The sequence below is a fragment of the Rhyacophila brunnea genome, unplaced genomic scaffold, assembly GCF_057557595.1.
Source record: "Rhyacophila brunnea isolate RB1 unplaced genomic scaffold, BYU_Rbru_1.0 scaffold_2, whole genome shotgun sequence".
In the NCBI taxonomy this organism is placed as follows: domain Eukaryota; kingdom Metazoa; phylum Arthropoda; class Insecta; order Trichoptera; family Rhyacophilidae; genus Rhyacophila; species Rhyacophila brunnea.
In genome coordinates, this window is record NW_028232859.1 from 55113272 (window position 1) to 55130095 (window position 16824).

Consider the following 16824-nt stretch of genomic DNA (forward strand, 5'->3'; position numbering starts at 1 on the left):
AGCACACCGAATGAGCTAAGTAGACCCTATTTTAAGAATTTATAAAACAACGTCCACCTATACTCATCCTCACGTAGGTGGAATATATCAACATGCGAAGCGATTTTCTTAAACAGAGTTATTGCCCTCTCAATTGGCATCACTAATGGCAGGTTAGTTCTGCTCCTCGGGAGAACAAACATCTGATGCTCCCGATTTCTAAGATAGTTCTCAGGGACAACACAGGTCAATATTACCAAGAATGGCAGAATTCTCATTTACACCATATACAAGTAGAAAAAAATACGTGGCCAAAAATTGATATCTTCTAGTAATTAAACTACAGTATGTAAGCATACTTATTTCCTTATATACATTCGTAGTATTTGGATTTATGTCTTGCAGGATGTGTGAGCTTGATAGTGATTTTGATTTATCAATATTCGTATGTATATTCGTCTAGGTCAAACATGTCCAACTTCAGGTAGTCCGTGATCCACCATCCAGTATCAAATCTGGCAGTGATCTACCACACTCTTCCAGTATTATTATTCAACTTAAATGAACGTATTAGCTGAGGACACTAAGTTTCTACAATTTATAGAAAAATTATCGTTCACATTGTCACTCATATAGGAATATTCAATTTCCCATACGACGTGAAAATCTTAAGTATTGGTCTTCTTTTGTGCACTCATTGGGCTCATCTTCAAACTATTATCGTACTGTGCAAAAAGGCTACTGCGCGACGGTAAGATAAAATTACGCATAAGTTTAAAGCGCGAAGATTCACATCTTCTCTCTCACACACTCCTGAGGTCGACTGTAAGCAATGCAATATAAATCAAGTGATACGACGGATTTCTTTATTATTAATTTTAAACGACTTTCAAGTAATTTGGTTAAGGACATAACATTAGGAATAATTGCTTTTGAAAATATTAATGAAATTACTGAAAACTGTATTTACCCGTTTTTACTCGTTCATGTCTCATTTTCTATAAGCCTATGGTGCGATCAGCGCGTTGGTCATTCCTGGTTTAGGTCATTGATTTTGCTGTTCTAAATTTTAATATATTACACAGGTATAATCTACCCATTTCTCCATTTTTTATGATTATCTAAATATGGCTTAATTTATAAGGCTATGGTGTTTTTCGTTATGCTTTAACTTTTCTGTGATTACACAATTGTATTAACCATATTAAGCTATTGCAATTCAAACATCGAAAAATCTGTTATATTATATAGGTACGTAGTACGAACTCAAAAACTGGTCTGAAATTATTAAAAGATGCGTGATATAACAATTCAACATAACATACGAGCAATGTTAAAAATATGAGTTACAAGGGTTGCCAAATTATCTAAATTTATTTTAAATGCTTGTTCTTAAATTAAATGTAAATTGTTAGCGATAGGTACATATTATTCATGATAAAGCTAAAATAAATATTTCTTTGTCACAAAGATGTTGAGGAAAACTTCATTCTATATTCAAAATTCTTTGGTTTATTTGAGTCTTATCTTGCAAACTTAAAATCTATATTGTAATTAATGCCTACCTACAATTAATTGACCCAAATCAAAAAAAAATATATCTCAGAACTTTAGAATTATAAGAATTAATGTGTAAGACAGACCTCCGTAGGTCGTAGAGGATGGACAAAAAAAATGGACAAATTTATTGACGTGAAGATGATAATTATATGCCATAATACAATATGTAATGTAATTTAACTTTGTTAATTTCACAGCAAACATCACATATTATATGTTTTAGACGTTCACACCATGACATGAAAAATAGTATGTATAATCTAATATTAATTATTTTAATGAAGTATAATACGTTGAAAAAGAATAATCAATGATAAAAGTATACGATGTACATAAGAAGTATTCATTCAGAAAAATATCTAATACATACTTTTTAGAAACATAATGGGACTAGAATCCACAATTATCGCATACCGGACGATGTGTTTTAAATTATATTATATCATATACATTAATAATGCTAAAATTTTAAATCATGTGTATTATTTATTTAAAAAAAATATGTTATTAATAATTACTGTTATAATAATAATTTTGTGGCTGGAACACATGTTCTGGATGCCACCAAAGAGTGCGACACTTCGTACCCGTGTGGCACATCCTCAAGGGTTCCGTCACCGTGGCCGGCCCTCCCTTACCCTATAGCGTTGCTAAAAAAGCGACCTACGTGCTGCAGGTCTTACATGGCGGAAGGCGCAAGAGTTGGCGATGGACCAAGGGAAGTGGCGCGAGCTTGTGCTTGCCCTATCCCCCAATGCTGGGTCGTGACAGGATGTAAGAAGAAGAATTATTATTTATTAATTACATTTCCAAATATTGATTTAATATTAGTGTTAACGTTAGTTTTTTTATGCTCTAATTAGAACAGTGTAGTCATTTTAATTAACCGATAAAGCCTCTATTGTAATAAATATAAGAAAAAAAATAACATACTTATTTAAATATTTTTTTGCGTATACTTTTGGCGGGTTTTTGAAGTTCATGATAATTATTACATGTTGTGTGAAATTACACATATAAACATAATATGTACGTACTACGTATTCTCGGTTAGACTTATCGGTTTTTGGAAATATATGGCTCATATGATTGTGTAGGTCATTGTAGTATTTTAATTTGTATTTGACCTACAGGATCAAAAGAAATGATTGAATTACATTTGTCGCCGTGGAGGCGTTTTGTCTAATAAAACGAGTAATGCAATACGCTAAATTCAACACATTGACACTTAAAGAATTCGAAACAGATTTAGTAATACTGTGAAATTTACGTTATTTGTTAATAACCTTGTCAGCCCTACACCGGCCGCTCCTCTTCTCTATAATTTTTACTGCGGTTTATGGGAGATAATGCATAGTTCACGGATGCTGGCGGCGTGTGTCGTCTTTTCACCTGGTGGGGGCAATGCGTGAAATTTCTTCGCGGTGAGAAATGTCACCTTATAAAAACGATACATCGCAGCCAAATAGTCAGTTGGTGATCGCTTGACCTCAGACACACGGAAAATGTACGTACCTGCCTATGGGTTATATTTTGGATTATAAAATTTATCGAAAAAAGTGATTTTTTAAACAAAAAAAAAATATATATATTATACAAACCAAATATTGTGAAAAAATATTATTCGATCGTGCTCTCAACAGCGCTTTGAAAATTTGGTGACTCCCACAATGTATCCTTAATACTTTAAATAAATACTCAACTTATAATTATTATAACACCTCTTTGTTGACATACAGTAATGTGATTTCTGCTTGACTCCGGTCAGTTATAGCGCATCAATCAGTGCAAGAACAGGTTTCATTACGCGACCTTATTTATAATTTTAAATTATTATCCTTGATGCACTATTTATTATAGCTATTTTTAGATCATTTGTTATATAGTATTCAAATCAATGAATCAGTGATAAACTCAATACAATTGATATAGCATTGTTAATCTAGCATGTCAGTTATTTGATTACCGTCTGGCTTGTAATGTGATCGTCACTAGCAGTGAAATGTGTACTAGAATAAATCCTATTTCAATTAAACATGTACAAGCCAGCGTTATATTAGTTGTAACAATGAGCGTAATTTTTTTACTGTGTTTATTGCATTTCTATGGAGTTTTATAAAATGATTTTGCGTAACTCAAATATATTTGTTCAAACAATAACATATCAAATAACCTATAATAGATACATTTTATTAGTGATGGAAAACTTTGTATATATGTAAATATATCGGTAAAATGATTGGAAACTATTCAAATATAAAGGTTGGTTAAAGTATTTAGAATAACATAAAAATAAAATTGCACGTTTTCATCGCAATAATATGTATGAAAATATTAATAATTTTATGTAGGGGACTTATTTAAATGGATTAATAAAACGTAGGTTGCAAACTGTTATGTATGTACAGTAAAAAACATACACTGTTTGCCATTTATTGTGTCATACAAAGATATTTAGTATTATGTTTTGTTGATACCGGTGTATTGAAATCTGTACTCTCATAACCTTGAATTATATACATTTTGTATGGACAGTGTAGAAAAATCTATTCACATGGAGCGTGAAATACCTGTTAATATTCAAAAGCTTTTCTTTTGACTGATTGATGCTAATTGCATACGTTACGCATGCTTCAAACAAAAATGTCTTGTTATAAATAAAAATTATGTCCATTTTATTAGGTACATATTACTTAACTTTAAAAATACGTTGAATTACTCAATTTGTGTAATATATTTTTTCTCTAATGGTCACATAAATAAACATGTTGAGATAATATTTTTAAATTGAGAACGTTAAAAATGAGCAATCGCTAAAAGATGATATCAAATTATATAATACATATATTTTTAAGTAGTTTTTTACATACAAGATTTTTGTTGAAAAGAAAATATTTTTCGTTATATTAAATGAATATTATGTTATGTGCATTGTTATTATTACAAATGATGTATTTCAAGTTTGTCCCTAATAACGTAATCGTTTATTTCTTAACCTTACTTCAAAACGTTACCTATTTTAAAATTACGCGATAAAGAAATCAATTAAATGACGTATTGTATGTGACAAAACGTATTGATAACTTTCCGTTGTTCCTAAAAATTAAAACGAGATAACTTTACATTATATTACCATTGTTTATACTTACCGATTATTTTTGTTGCAGATTGGCCAGTATGATGAAGTTATTATTTCTGGTAGTAGCCCTCTGTGCGGCTGTCGCTGTAGCTGAGCAACAACCTCAGTACACCCAACTGGTGCCTGTTGAAACCACTCAGGAGCAGGTAATAAATTTGTGCAGAAAAGATCACTACATAAAATTTCCCACACATAACGTAATCTCTGGGAATGTCATGGCATACACTACTTTCAGATGAAAAACTATTAGAAGAAACTGGTATCAAACCTTAGATATTGATTGTATTTTCATAATGGATAATTTTATTTAAATATTTAAATTAAATCAAGTTAATCCACATGCTTAAGTAATAATCCCTTTACATACTATTTTGATAAAAATTTACGTACCTATAGCATAAACAGCTTATGTATAATATAGTTTCAATGACGGTGGTGACGTTACAAATCCAATATGATATCCGTGATCTGTAACTGAATAATATACTCTCAGGGGTAAAATATTCCTAATTCATCTAGTTTAAAATACCAATGAAAACACGATAATGATCCAAAATAATTGTAACATTCACTTTATCTTAATTTCACTAGGGCACTAAAATATGTATTATTACATATATTAGGGGATGTATTCCATTGCCTTACCATTGTATCGTGGCTGCGAACGTTTAACCGGTGATTTTCAAAACTAAAAATCTCCCCGCTCTTTCACATTTTTCAAAGCCCGTTTCCGGTCACATTTCCATGTTGGTTGTGGAATAAAGTGTCAACGTCCTTTTCGCTGATATCTAGTACAAGCTCAAACTTCATGACTTTTTTATAAACTGAACGTCACTGCCTTATATAATAATATTTATTTAACATTTATGCTTGAAGGAGATAGGGGGCCCAGCCCCGGAGCTCCATCCAAATGTAAAAAGCTATACACCAATAATAATAATACATTTATGCAATGAGCAAATAAAAGTCCTCGTTTATGGTTATGAGGCATTTTCAATGTGTATTTTTGTTTTTTTATATAAAATGATTAGTCTTAATCTTGATTTAACTTATTCTGAGAGTAAACCTATCTACTGATTCAACTGGTAAACGTATCTGGCAAATAAAGTCATTCTAATTTATACTTGTAATAATACAGCAATATAGTAATATTATATTTACATAATGAGAAGCAAAAGTCAGAATATAATATAACAAAGCTGTTCAAAGTTAATGCATCATTCACAATATTAATCATGAAAAATGTGTACTTAATTAAATCCAGGTCGTCCCCGTTGAAGTAACTGAAGTTAGCGAAAATGCCCAAGGAGAACTTGTAAGGACTAAACGTCATCTTAAGCTGAAAAAACTGATCAAAGGAGGCCTCATTGGAGCGTCAGTTCTAGGACTTGGTGCTGGAGCCCTTGGAATTGGAGCTGGAGGCTTAGGACTTGGAGCTCTTGCTGGGTAAGGGCTATATACAATAACATTATCCGTAAAAATATATGAGACCTATAATAAGAACGTTTTAAATAGAGAAATTGCGTAAATGTTATAATTATTATTATAACTACATATTTAGAGATACTCGTAGCACTCACTGCTTTATAGTTATTTTTTATTGACAAACATAGTAATCTATCAATCATAGGTGATTTATTTTTAAAATATGTATCTACTCTAATTATTATTAGTTTTTTAATATAACATAATATGAAAAATCAATAACTCTATAATTATTGTTTTTTCTCAATGTCGTAATGTTTCGAAATATATTTAAAACAACATTGGATATAATTATTATTGATGAAATTGGGAATGTATATCGTCATGATTATGTAGGAAGACGTGTTGTTATTTTCTAAAAATGTGAAAATATCGTAGCCTGTTTATCAACATTTTTGGACCTTTTCTAGTGAAATTTAAATTTCATTAAAAAATTTAGCATAATTGATTCTTTTTCTATGTGACCACATTTAAAAAATATAAAATATGTCGTTATTTTATTCAAAAGGTCAAAATGTATGCAAATTTAAACATTTTGGGGAAAGCCGTATTTTGGCAACTTTAAAAAAAAAATATTTGCCCAATAAGAAATATGACATTAATTTGCAAACAAGTATCCTTAAAAATCAAGATTTCTACATAAATTATAATTTTATATTAACATATTTTTATTAATAGCTTTTGGTGTCATCTTATTATAATTATTCTTTTTTTACAATCGAAATTATACATATATTTATTTATTTTATGTTTTCTAAACAATAATTATCAATTATTGATATGATAGCTACAATAGCCGAGCAGTAACGTGTCGGCTTATAGTGTCGTGGGTCCCGGGTAGAATTTTGACTGTGACAAAATTCACATGTTGTTTTGTTGTTGGATTTAATAAATCGCTATTTTTTTGTTGTACTTATTCAACTTTAATAAATAAATTTGGGCCAGTTTTGTCCGCCCCAGAGTGACATTTCAATGCGTATGGACACAATTGGTTGAGCAAATGTCTAACAACCATTTCTCGCAAAACAAAAATCTGTTAATATAACCTTCACTCTGTGGATACCTATATGATCGAACATAATGATGTAATAATTTTTACACCAATTTAAAATGTTCACAAGTCATAGATTCAGCAATAAGTTTCTGGTGGCAATATTTTTTTTTTAATTACCATCGTCCATCATCACTCACGAAATTGTTTAAATTTTTTACATATTGTTTTTTTTTTTATATTGCCCCTAAAAAGGTGATTCAATACACAGTTTATATTGAACATGCATAACTTGAAAACACCTCAGAAACAAACAAAAAAATATATTTGAAAAAAATACGAAACTCGACGGGATTTGAACCCGTATAACCATTGGTGTCGCGCCAATCCGTGCATTAACCAATTATGCTATGAGCCTCTTATCTGATCACGACAATTAAAACTAATAGGTTTTTTTTCAATTATGATTTTTTCTAGTGGGTATATCTGAGGTGTTTTCAAGTTATGTATGTTCAATATATGGAATGTTACATTTTCAAAATCTTGTGAAGTATTCATTTGAATATAAGAAATTGTTTATTAATACAGTTTGTATACTTAAGTGACTACGCTAACAGGATCAACGTACTTGGATAATATAATTATTAAATCATTTCGGAATATTTTTATCCTACAGAGTCAAAAAAGGTATCGTTCTCGGAGGATTAGGCAGTCTTGCTGGTGGCGCTCTGCTGAAGGGAGCTCTGGCTAAAAGCGCACTCTACAAGGGAGCAATCTATAAAGGTGGTCTCCTCAAGGGCGGTCTTCTCGGCGGTGGTGCTGGGCTAGGAGCTGGTTTAGGCGCTGGTTTAGGAGCTGGTTTAGGTTTGGGAGCACTTGGAGGCGCACTTAAAGGCGGATACGGAGGCGGATATGGAGGCGGATATGGAGGGGACTTCGATGACTACGGTGGCGGATATGGATACCCAGTAGCCATTGGAGGCGGTTACCCAGTAGCTGTTGGCGGTGGATATGGAGGCGGCGGTTACCCAGTATTTATTGATTCCGGATTTGGAGGTGGTTACGGAGGTGGATATGGAGGAGGATATGGAGGAGGATACGGAGGAGGATACGGAGGAGGATACGGAGGAGGATACGGAGGAGGACACGGAGGTGGATATGCGATCGGCGGAGGATATGGAGGCGGCGGCTACGGTGATGCTGGACATTCTGTGAACTACTACACAGCTCCATCTTACAACTACCATACTGGCCCACATTATCATGCTGGAGGTGGTGGCGGCGGATATGGAGGAGGATATTCAGGCGGACATGGAGGCGGACATGGAGGCGGATATTCAGGCGGATATTCAGAAGGATATGGAGGAGGTTCGATTGGCCCCGCTATCTCGATTGCACCCATCGCCACATCCTTTAGTCACGGAGGTGGTCATTTCGGAGGAGGAGGCGGCGGCGGCGGAGGATATTCTGCTCCAATTGAGACACACTCACTGTCAACCAGCTATGGACCACCAGGATATCCTGTCGGTTCACCCATACATTATTAAGGTACTTTGATTATCATATTTTTCATATTATAATGATTTTAGAAACAAACAATTCTGCTCCCAAATTGAACATAATATATGTACCCACATTCGGTTATTAACTATTCACCCAACCCATTGACCTTAGAGTCCTTGATTAATTCGAATCAGCGCTAAAAACTCATACCTTCATAGACTTGGTTATCTTTATCCATGTGGCAGAGAAATACAGGATGCCAACCACATCCTCTGGGAATTTCCTAAAATTTGTACGGAAAGGGAAGAGCTGCTCAAGTCGGTTCAACTAGCTGTTAGGCCCATCGGACCGTCTGACCTGGTCATCACAAAAGCCAATTTTATTTGCATTTGCGACGTCATACTGCCAACGTCAAGATCTCTTCACTTAGAATGTTTGGCAGTCTTATATTAGCTTTAATTTGTTACTTACCACAATTTTTAATATTGCCTCTACGAGCTTATCTCTCCCATGGGTACCTTAACTTAAAGTCATATAAATTCAGTCAAAGCACATTTGAGCGCAAATCGTAATGGCATGGGTAAATGCTCCTGAGACATTCCCAGTCATAAAAATAAAAATGATGCTTCACATCCAAATATAGGGTTCCGTGATACGCCTGATTAAGACCGGGTGCGGGTCGGGTGTGATTTGACGTATAATCAAAATAATTAAATTACAACCATGAACAGTTTTGGTTGCATGTATAGAGATTGTCAACTGAAACTATTAAATATTTATATTTTGTATTATATATGATGTAATATATATATATATATATATATATATTATATAACGGCGTTTCAAAAACAACAAATTACTTATTAGGACAAAATCATCCAATATTTGGCGGTTGTTTAAGGATATGTAATAAGATAATCGCATACAGTTTATTTTTGATTTTGGAAAGATATAGTTATTATTATATATACCTAAAGATAGGCTGTACAAACGAAACTCCAAATTCTGATAGGTAGTTTCGTAAAATCTACCCGCTCACTTCATAGATGAGCAGTACTGATATTAACATTTTTTTTTTAAATAATTATTGTCATTTTCTTTGTGCATTTTGTTTATATCGATTAATTGAAATGATTATGGTATTGCATCGTAAGTGAATTAAAGAAATGCTAATGTTTTACTGGAATATATAGTATTATATATTAAATAGTATGGCATCACATATGCACCGATTACTCCGGATCGGATAATGGTTAGATATAATATGTAGTTGTTTAATACTTCTCTCTCAAACACTTTACGTTATGCATCATTTTTTACAACGTTTTTCTTAGCTCGTATTCTTATTTGTCCGGTGGTTGTTTGTCCGGTACAAATCTTGCAATCGATTTTTAACTAATTTCCCGACTAGCTAGAGATTTAAAACTTTTAGAATATATCAGATCACGATGCCAATGCATTTTTTTAGCCATCTTTAAGTAGAATTGAATTCATTTTTTGTTAATTCTGTTTTGTATGAACAGTTATTTAGATACCATTATTGGTTGCTAGGAGGTCCTAGCAACTAAATTATTAAATAATATATACGTGCGTTACTATGGAAATCAATATTAAATGACATTTCATTATTCAGTATTTCTATCAAGTGCAAATTTTTTTGATCGTTTAAGCTAGTTAAGTTTATATGATTCAACAGAAAATTTAAAAACGTTGTATATAAAAAGTTTTTTTTATCTTGTAATTATTTAACAATCACTTAGGTAATTATTTAAGGACAAATTAAAGTAGGCAACAATTATGATCTGTTTTATCCAATTTATTAAAATCTAAATACTTGATATGCAGTGAAAACATGTTATTTTAATTATGTTATTAACGATATATTTTTTTCTTTTTTTTCAGTATAAGGAGTGAAGAAAAAAAGAAGGTCGTAATGGTTTATTTGATTAAATTTCATAATTCCATGTTATGTGTTGTGCACATAAATATTTAATCAAAGGTTTTATGTTTGTAAAATTGTTAAATATTTCTGTGAAATAACCGATGTGTTCAATTCGACTCTGTGATATAATACAAACATCCCGCACCCCAGCGGCAAACTCACACCACACCAGCTGACGAAACTTGAACTTAGCAATGTTATGATTATCATAGAACTGTGCCATTCCGTCCGTAGACAATATTTTTAAGTTTTATCACCCAATTATTGTTTTTGTTGATTTTCATAATAAAAAACCCAATAAATGTTCATGTAAGTATTCTTTATTTCTATAAATAAATGAAATATAGTATATTTTAACGAAGCAAGCTGTTTATTCATTCAATAGAAACCCTAACACAACCTCTACCTTTTTTACATTACCATGTAAATTACATATTTATAGTAACTTATAAAAAAAATACAATACAATTATCAATACGTAATTTATTGAAAACATGAAAATAGTTAGAGGCAATGATAACGTTACTGCTTAGCAACGATATTTGTTTATTATGCCTAGACACAATATAAAATGTCCGTAAACAAAAAAAAATATACAAGTATTTATAAATATTTAAGTATATAAAAAAATATTGTATACAATTCTATACAGATGTCCATGTTTTTTGTATTTTTAGAAAACGTGTGCAAATGTAATGAGTAATAACAAACAAATAAGTGTGGCAGTACTTGGAGGTAAATTTGTACTATTTCATCGGAAGTAGCGACGCCTGGTCGATTTATAAAAGTGGACTTGCGTTCTTGCATAAATATAAATTTTAAATGAGATTAATCTCAATTTGTCTCTTGTGTAACAGACACACTACACATCCATTGATGATTTTATAATATTAAGTTTAGAATTTTCAACTTCAATATTCATGGAATTTGACAGGTTTTCATATGTACTTTAAACTGGAGTAATTAAAAATACTTATTGAAATCATTATACTTTGATCTTTTGAATTTCCTTTATTCAAATATAACTCGATAGAATCATCATTGAACTTAAAGTATTAATCCATATTAAACGTATCGATTATGCTCTGCCGATAAATCGTGTCAATAATGATTAAGTTTGAATTATTTTTCAATAAAATATTTTGTACCTTTGCCATTTCTTCACGGTGTCTGTGTAGGTTAACGACAAAATAACCTATATGGAAAGCTTTCTAAAAAATATGAAATACTAGTTTTATTACAAAAATATTCAAAACTTTTCGAATAAAAGCTAATTTCACGATGGCTGTATGTAAATTTTACACTTTCTACAAAACATTCTAAATCTTCAGTTTTTTACATTTTTGATGGGTTACAAAATAGTCGGATATGGCACGAAATGTCAGAAGAGAAGATTTTTACGATTCTACAATACAATAAAGACGCCTGCGAAACGAAGCAATTATTTTTAATTGTCATGCAGATTCACAAAAATGACTTATTAAGTAGATATCAAAAATAGTCTCACTATTATTTAGTTTTAGTCTTATTATTGTGCATCTATATATAATGAATTCTCCATGTAATTCTTAATGCAATCTATGAGTTTAATAAAGTTTACAATTAGGAGTCAAAATAAATAAAAAAATATTTCATTACATATAGCTTAGTACAGATATTCAAATCATAACAATGCAATACATAAAATATATTATATTTAAACACACTTGATTTAGCCAGTATTAATTCCAATATTTCAAAATATATTAAAAAATAAAATTCAAAGCATAATTCACAAGATTCATTAGAAAAAATCTTTTTGAATAAAAGTACGCCTTGCAGCGGGACTCGAACCGGCATCCACTGGATTCTCACAAAGGTGATTTACCAATTGAGCCATGTATGCTCTACTTGGTATGTTCATAGATTTTTGAAACGTTTTGTTTATTGTATGCATTATTGATTTCACATACTTAAGTACCGGGATTCCGTACTCCTGTGTACCACCTCATATGCATGTTCTGAAAGTGGAGTTCAAGAAGAAGTGGAGCAAGATATAAAATTATTGATTACATTACCAGAAACTTCCGTAATGTATGAATATATATTATATTAAACACTAAATTTCAAAAGTATATACTTATATTAAGTTTGCTTTGGGTGATCAAATTGACAATAAATGGAAAAATTATATTTTCACACATTGTCTCTAATTAACGTACCGCATGGTATCAGTTGAATAATTCACACGTGTGAATTATTAATTCATTTTTATTTGCGAAAAGGGCGTTGACCGATAATTATGCTCACATCTTGTCATCCTTCTCGCAAGTTAACCAACTTGATAAATATTTTAGCAAACATCCTGCATCAAAAGCAGTGTTGCCAAGGCAAATTGATGTTCATTCGTTTAAAGCAGTGGTACACAAGCTTTTTGAAAGAAGGGCCAATATATCCATTTTCAAAATTGTCACGGGCCGCAAAGGGTAAAAGTGTTGTAAAATAATTATATATTATACTAGATGAGATATACTTTTTGTTTTATTTTTAATTTAATAGTTACATAATATTATCAGCAACTTCAATCACTCTCCACTCTGCATTACGTGCATATTTGCACGAAGAAAATTAGTTCAGACACGATTAATTTGTTAGAAAACTATAAAAGTTTATAAAGAACTTTATACACGCACTATACATACATTCATACATATGTACACAAACAAATATTTCTTCGTGCACTGATAAAATTCCTGTAGAACGAACACTAAAATGCGCGCTTTGAAAACAATAATCTAAAAATAGACTGCACCTGCACCACAGACGGTGTGACTCATTGTAAAAAGATGAATTTCAGTCGCAAATCTATAACCGTGAAAATATAATCATATTAAATAATAAAAAATAGCATTAAGTTTTCTATCAGTGACGATTCAGATTATATACCGTTGTTACTGCACAATTTGTTCACATATTATCGAACACAGATTTTTATCATATTCAATGAAAAATTTGGTGATGAAGTACTTGTTATTTTGGGCCGTAACAAATGCCATTTCGGGCCGCGTTTGTGCACCACTGGTTTAAAAAATCTACTGTTTCCGAATGCAAATACTACAAAAGCGAAAATGTAACGAGCGTGTTTAATATTATATTGTAATATAATAAATGACTATTTTATTTAATTAATAATATTATTATGTTACAAATTAAAAATATAATTGAATTAAATTGTCGTTAATAATTAATAAATGCAGATGCATCACACTTAGTTTGAGTAGTTAACAAAAACATTAGACCTGTGCCGATCTTGTTGCTTTAGTACAGTGTTTCCCAAAGTACGTCATATACGTCAAATACGTCATCAATATAACATCCATGTTAGAAGGTTTATCGCATGCGGAAGGAGAGCAATTATTGTTGGAAATGGCTTCAGACGGATTCTTGAAAAATAAATGTAAGGAGTGTACTTTAACATCATTCTGGTTGCAAATGCAACATGTGTATCCAGTTTTAACAGAGAAAGTCCTGAAATACATCTTGCCTTTTCCAATTTCATATCTATGTGAAGTTGCTTTTTCAGCATTTGTAGACATTAAGTCAAAAAAAGGAACAGGCTGCTTTTGGATGTGGAACCGCATCACAGATTAAAATTAGCAACCATTGAACCAAATCATGATTATCTGCCTCAACATAAACAATTTCATCCTTCTCATTGATTATAATGAATGTTATTTATAATATAACTTTTATTTATATTTTATTTTGAATGAAATTTATTTTTCGTTTATTACTATTTTGTTTATGTACTAAACATGGAATAAATGAATATATTTTGATTGTTATTAAAGTACATGCATTTTTTGACGAGGGGTACTCAGTGTTACGAAAATTATAGAAGGGGTACACAGATCAGATACAATCTGGTTGGGTCTGCTTGTCTGCTGAAGTAATTAGGCCTCAACGCATAGAATCTCTGTCAGTCCAGGTTTCAACAACTTACAAGAAGATTGAAAATTTTATCAAGACATTTTTTAGCCTTTTGCCAGGGCCGCGCCAAAGGTGGCTAACGTCCGGGTGCCAGTTTACGATCCCCCCTCACAAATAAGAAACATATTTTTGTGAAATTTGAAATATATTATCAGAGCTAAGTTGAAACATTCATTTTATTATCATCATTGTATAACAAAATATATTATATGTTTTACCTATCAATTATACATACTGTGACACCCCCGTATGGTCCCCATTTGGGGATGTCTTTGTGTATCTTGAGAGGCCCGAATCGGTATCGAAGCCAACAAATAGTAACGGCTGGTTGCGAAAATAATTAAATAATGTTTAATATCTGTCTAATAAATATCTGACCGGCAACATTGTCAAAAAAAATACGTATGGCAACGCCGCATTTTGTGCACAGCTCGCAAGTGTGACGGTTTTTTTGGCGGAGAGAAGCTTCCTTGACGGCACGCAGAAAACACTGCTCGCTCGCGCTACGCATATTTCGTCATCCAAAAATATAAATTATATAAAATGTAGTAATCTAGTATATATCATCGTCAAATAAACTCGTCGTTTCCGAAACAATTCCGGTGTGTTAATTATCCACCTTCACATCCCGAATCTAGACGATAAAACAGATACTAAAAATAAAAGTGACAGTTTGAAATTCTTACCAAAATGGAGGGAAGTGATAAGTGGCGCCCAACGTGGGGCGCCACATGATAAATCCAGGGTTTCGGTCTAGCTCAGACAAAGTTCAATTCGAACCCTGGTATCACAATTTTTGGTTAGTAATTAGTAAACTGTCACTTTTATCTTTAGTATGGTTTTTTAGGATTTGGTGTGGACGAAATAACATACCGGAATTTGTTTTATAAACGGTAGGGTATATTTAAGTGGATGTTATATAATTATTACATTGTTTTATAATTTGTTTTACGGAGAACAAAACTTCGTGAGTTTATTGTTTGGCTGTTTTCCGACACTGCCGCCATCTTGTCTTCCGCTTTCAACGGTTTGTTTCAAGGCGACGTTGCAATATTTCCAACGGTCAAAATTATGGCATTGTTGCCAGCAGATATTCAACATTATTTAATTATTTTCTAACAACTCTTTTTCTTCCCCTTGCACTATCTAGCATTCCTCTCTCTCAGTCACAATACAAGTTATTTTTCCCATTCATTCTTTATACATGGTATTACAATTTATTGGCGGTTTTTTTCTATACATTCTACTGACATGTTTCATACATTATTGTTAGCGACAGTTGGTCACTGTTTATACTGTTTAAGTGGCGAAGCCCAATTGCATTTGTCGTCTCGCATACTTTCTTACTTATTCACACCTGGTCTTCCACGAACCGTGTCCTCAGTCTCAAAGACACGGGCCGTGGGACTTATTTCTGGAAAGAAACGTCCCTCTGGGTGGTCAAGGGTGCGGCTCGGTGCAGTTTATTTGACTACGAGGCCAAGGGCGTGTTTAGGCCACTCGACACCCCTAAAAGGTACTCTAGGTATAAGACCCGAAGTCCAAGGTCGTATCAATTCGTATAATATTCTGAATATCAGAGTGAAGTGATTTGAAACGATCGATATTGTGAGTGGTCGATGGAGCACGGAAGCATAATATACTTAATTAAAAACAATATTTATTAATATGAAAGAAAATTGGCCAGCGACTTTTTTTACTGTACCTACGTGAAACAATCTCACGATACAAATTGTTTTTTTCTTGAAATATCATTTGCGCTATTTGGATTGATAACATATATTTTTATTAAAATAATTAATAAATATTTATTTTCAGACTATTGCAGCGCCACCCCCTAAATCCTTCCGCCCGGGTGTTTTGCACTCTTAACACCCCCACTTGGAGCATCCATGCATGTGGCCATTTAGTGCCCCTATACCACTATATAATGAATGCATTTGCCCGGTGGTTGTCCAACCCATTGACACTTTGTATGCTCGGCGACCTTATAACATCGCGTACTAGTCTACTCTGCCTCTTTATTAATGTTTGCGTTTTTTTATACGATATGTCCAACATGCACGTTTACATGTCACGTTGCGCTACTCGTAATATATTTCCCATCTATACTTAAACACATGTAACATACCTTAGTTGAACACTACAATTAAGACACAGTCAAGGTTACTTTTTAAGATATTATTCAGGTGCCCAATTACCAGTTTAATTCTGTGTGCAATCAATCTCCTCATACATAAATTGACATTATTTTAT

At 32.3% G+C, this 16824-nt stretch overlaps 1 protein-coding gene across 2 annotated transcripts; it reads left to right on the forward strand.

Annotated features, from left to right (window-relative positions):
- The first annotated feature begins 2997 nt into the window (after positions 1-2997).
- Positions 2998-10962, forward strand: LOC147072531 (uncharacterized). 2 transcript variants are annotated; one of them, XM_085946863.1, is made up of 5 exons: positions 2998-3046; positions 4707-4824; positions 5943-6124; positions 7831-8702; positions 10560-10962. In XM_085946863.1, exons 2-4 carry the CDS (start codon positions 4717-4719, stop codon positions 8699-8701), a joined length of 1161 nt encoding a protein of 386 aa, XP_085802989.1. In that variant the 5' UTR covers positions 2998-3046; positions 4707-4716; the 3' UTR covers position 8702; positions 10560-10962. The 2 variants fall into 2 exon arrangements, with proteins under 2 accessions (XP_085802989.1, XP_085802990.1); XM_085946864.1 differs by lacking the exon at positions 2998-3046 and adding an exon at positions 3681-3801 and having other exon boundaries at positions 10560-10958.
- Positions 10963-16824: the final 5862 nt, after the last annotated feature.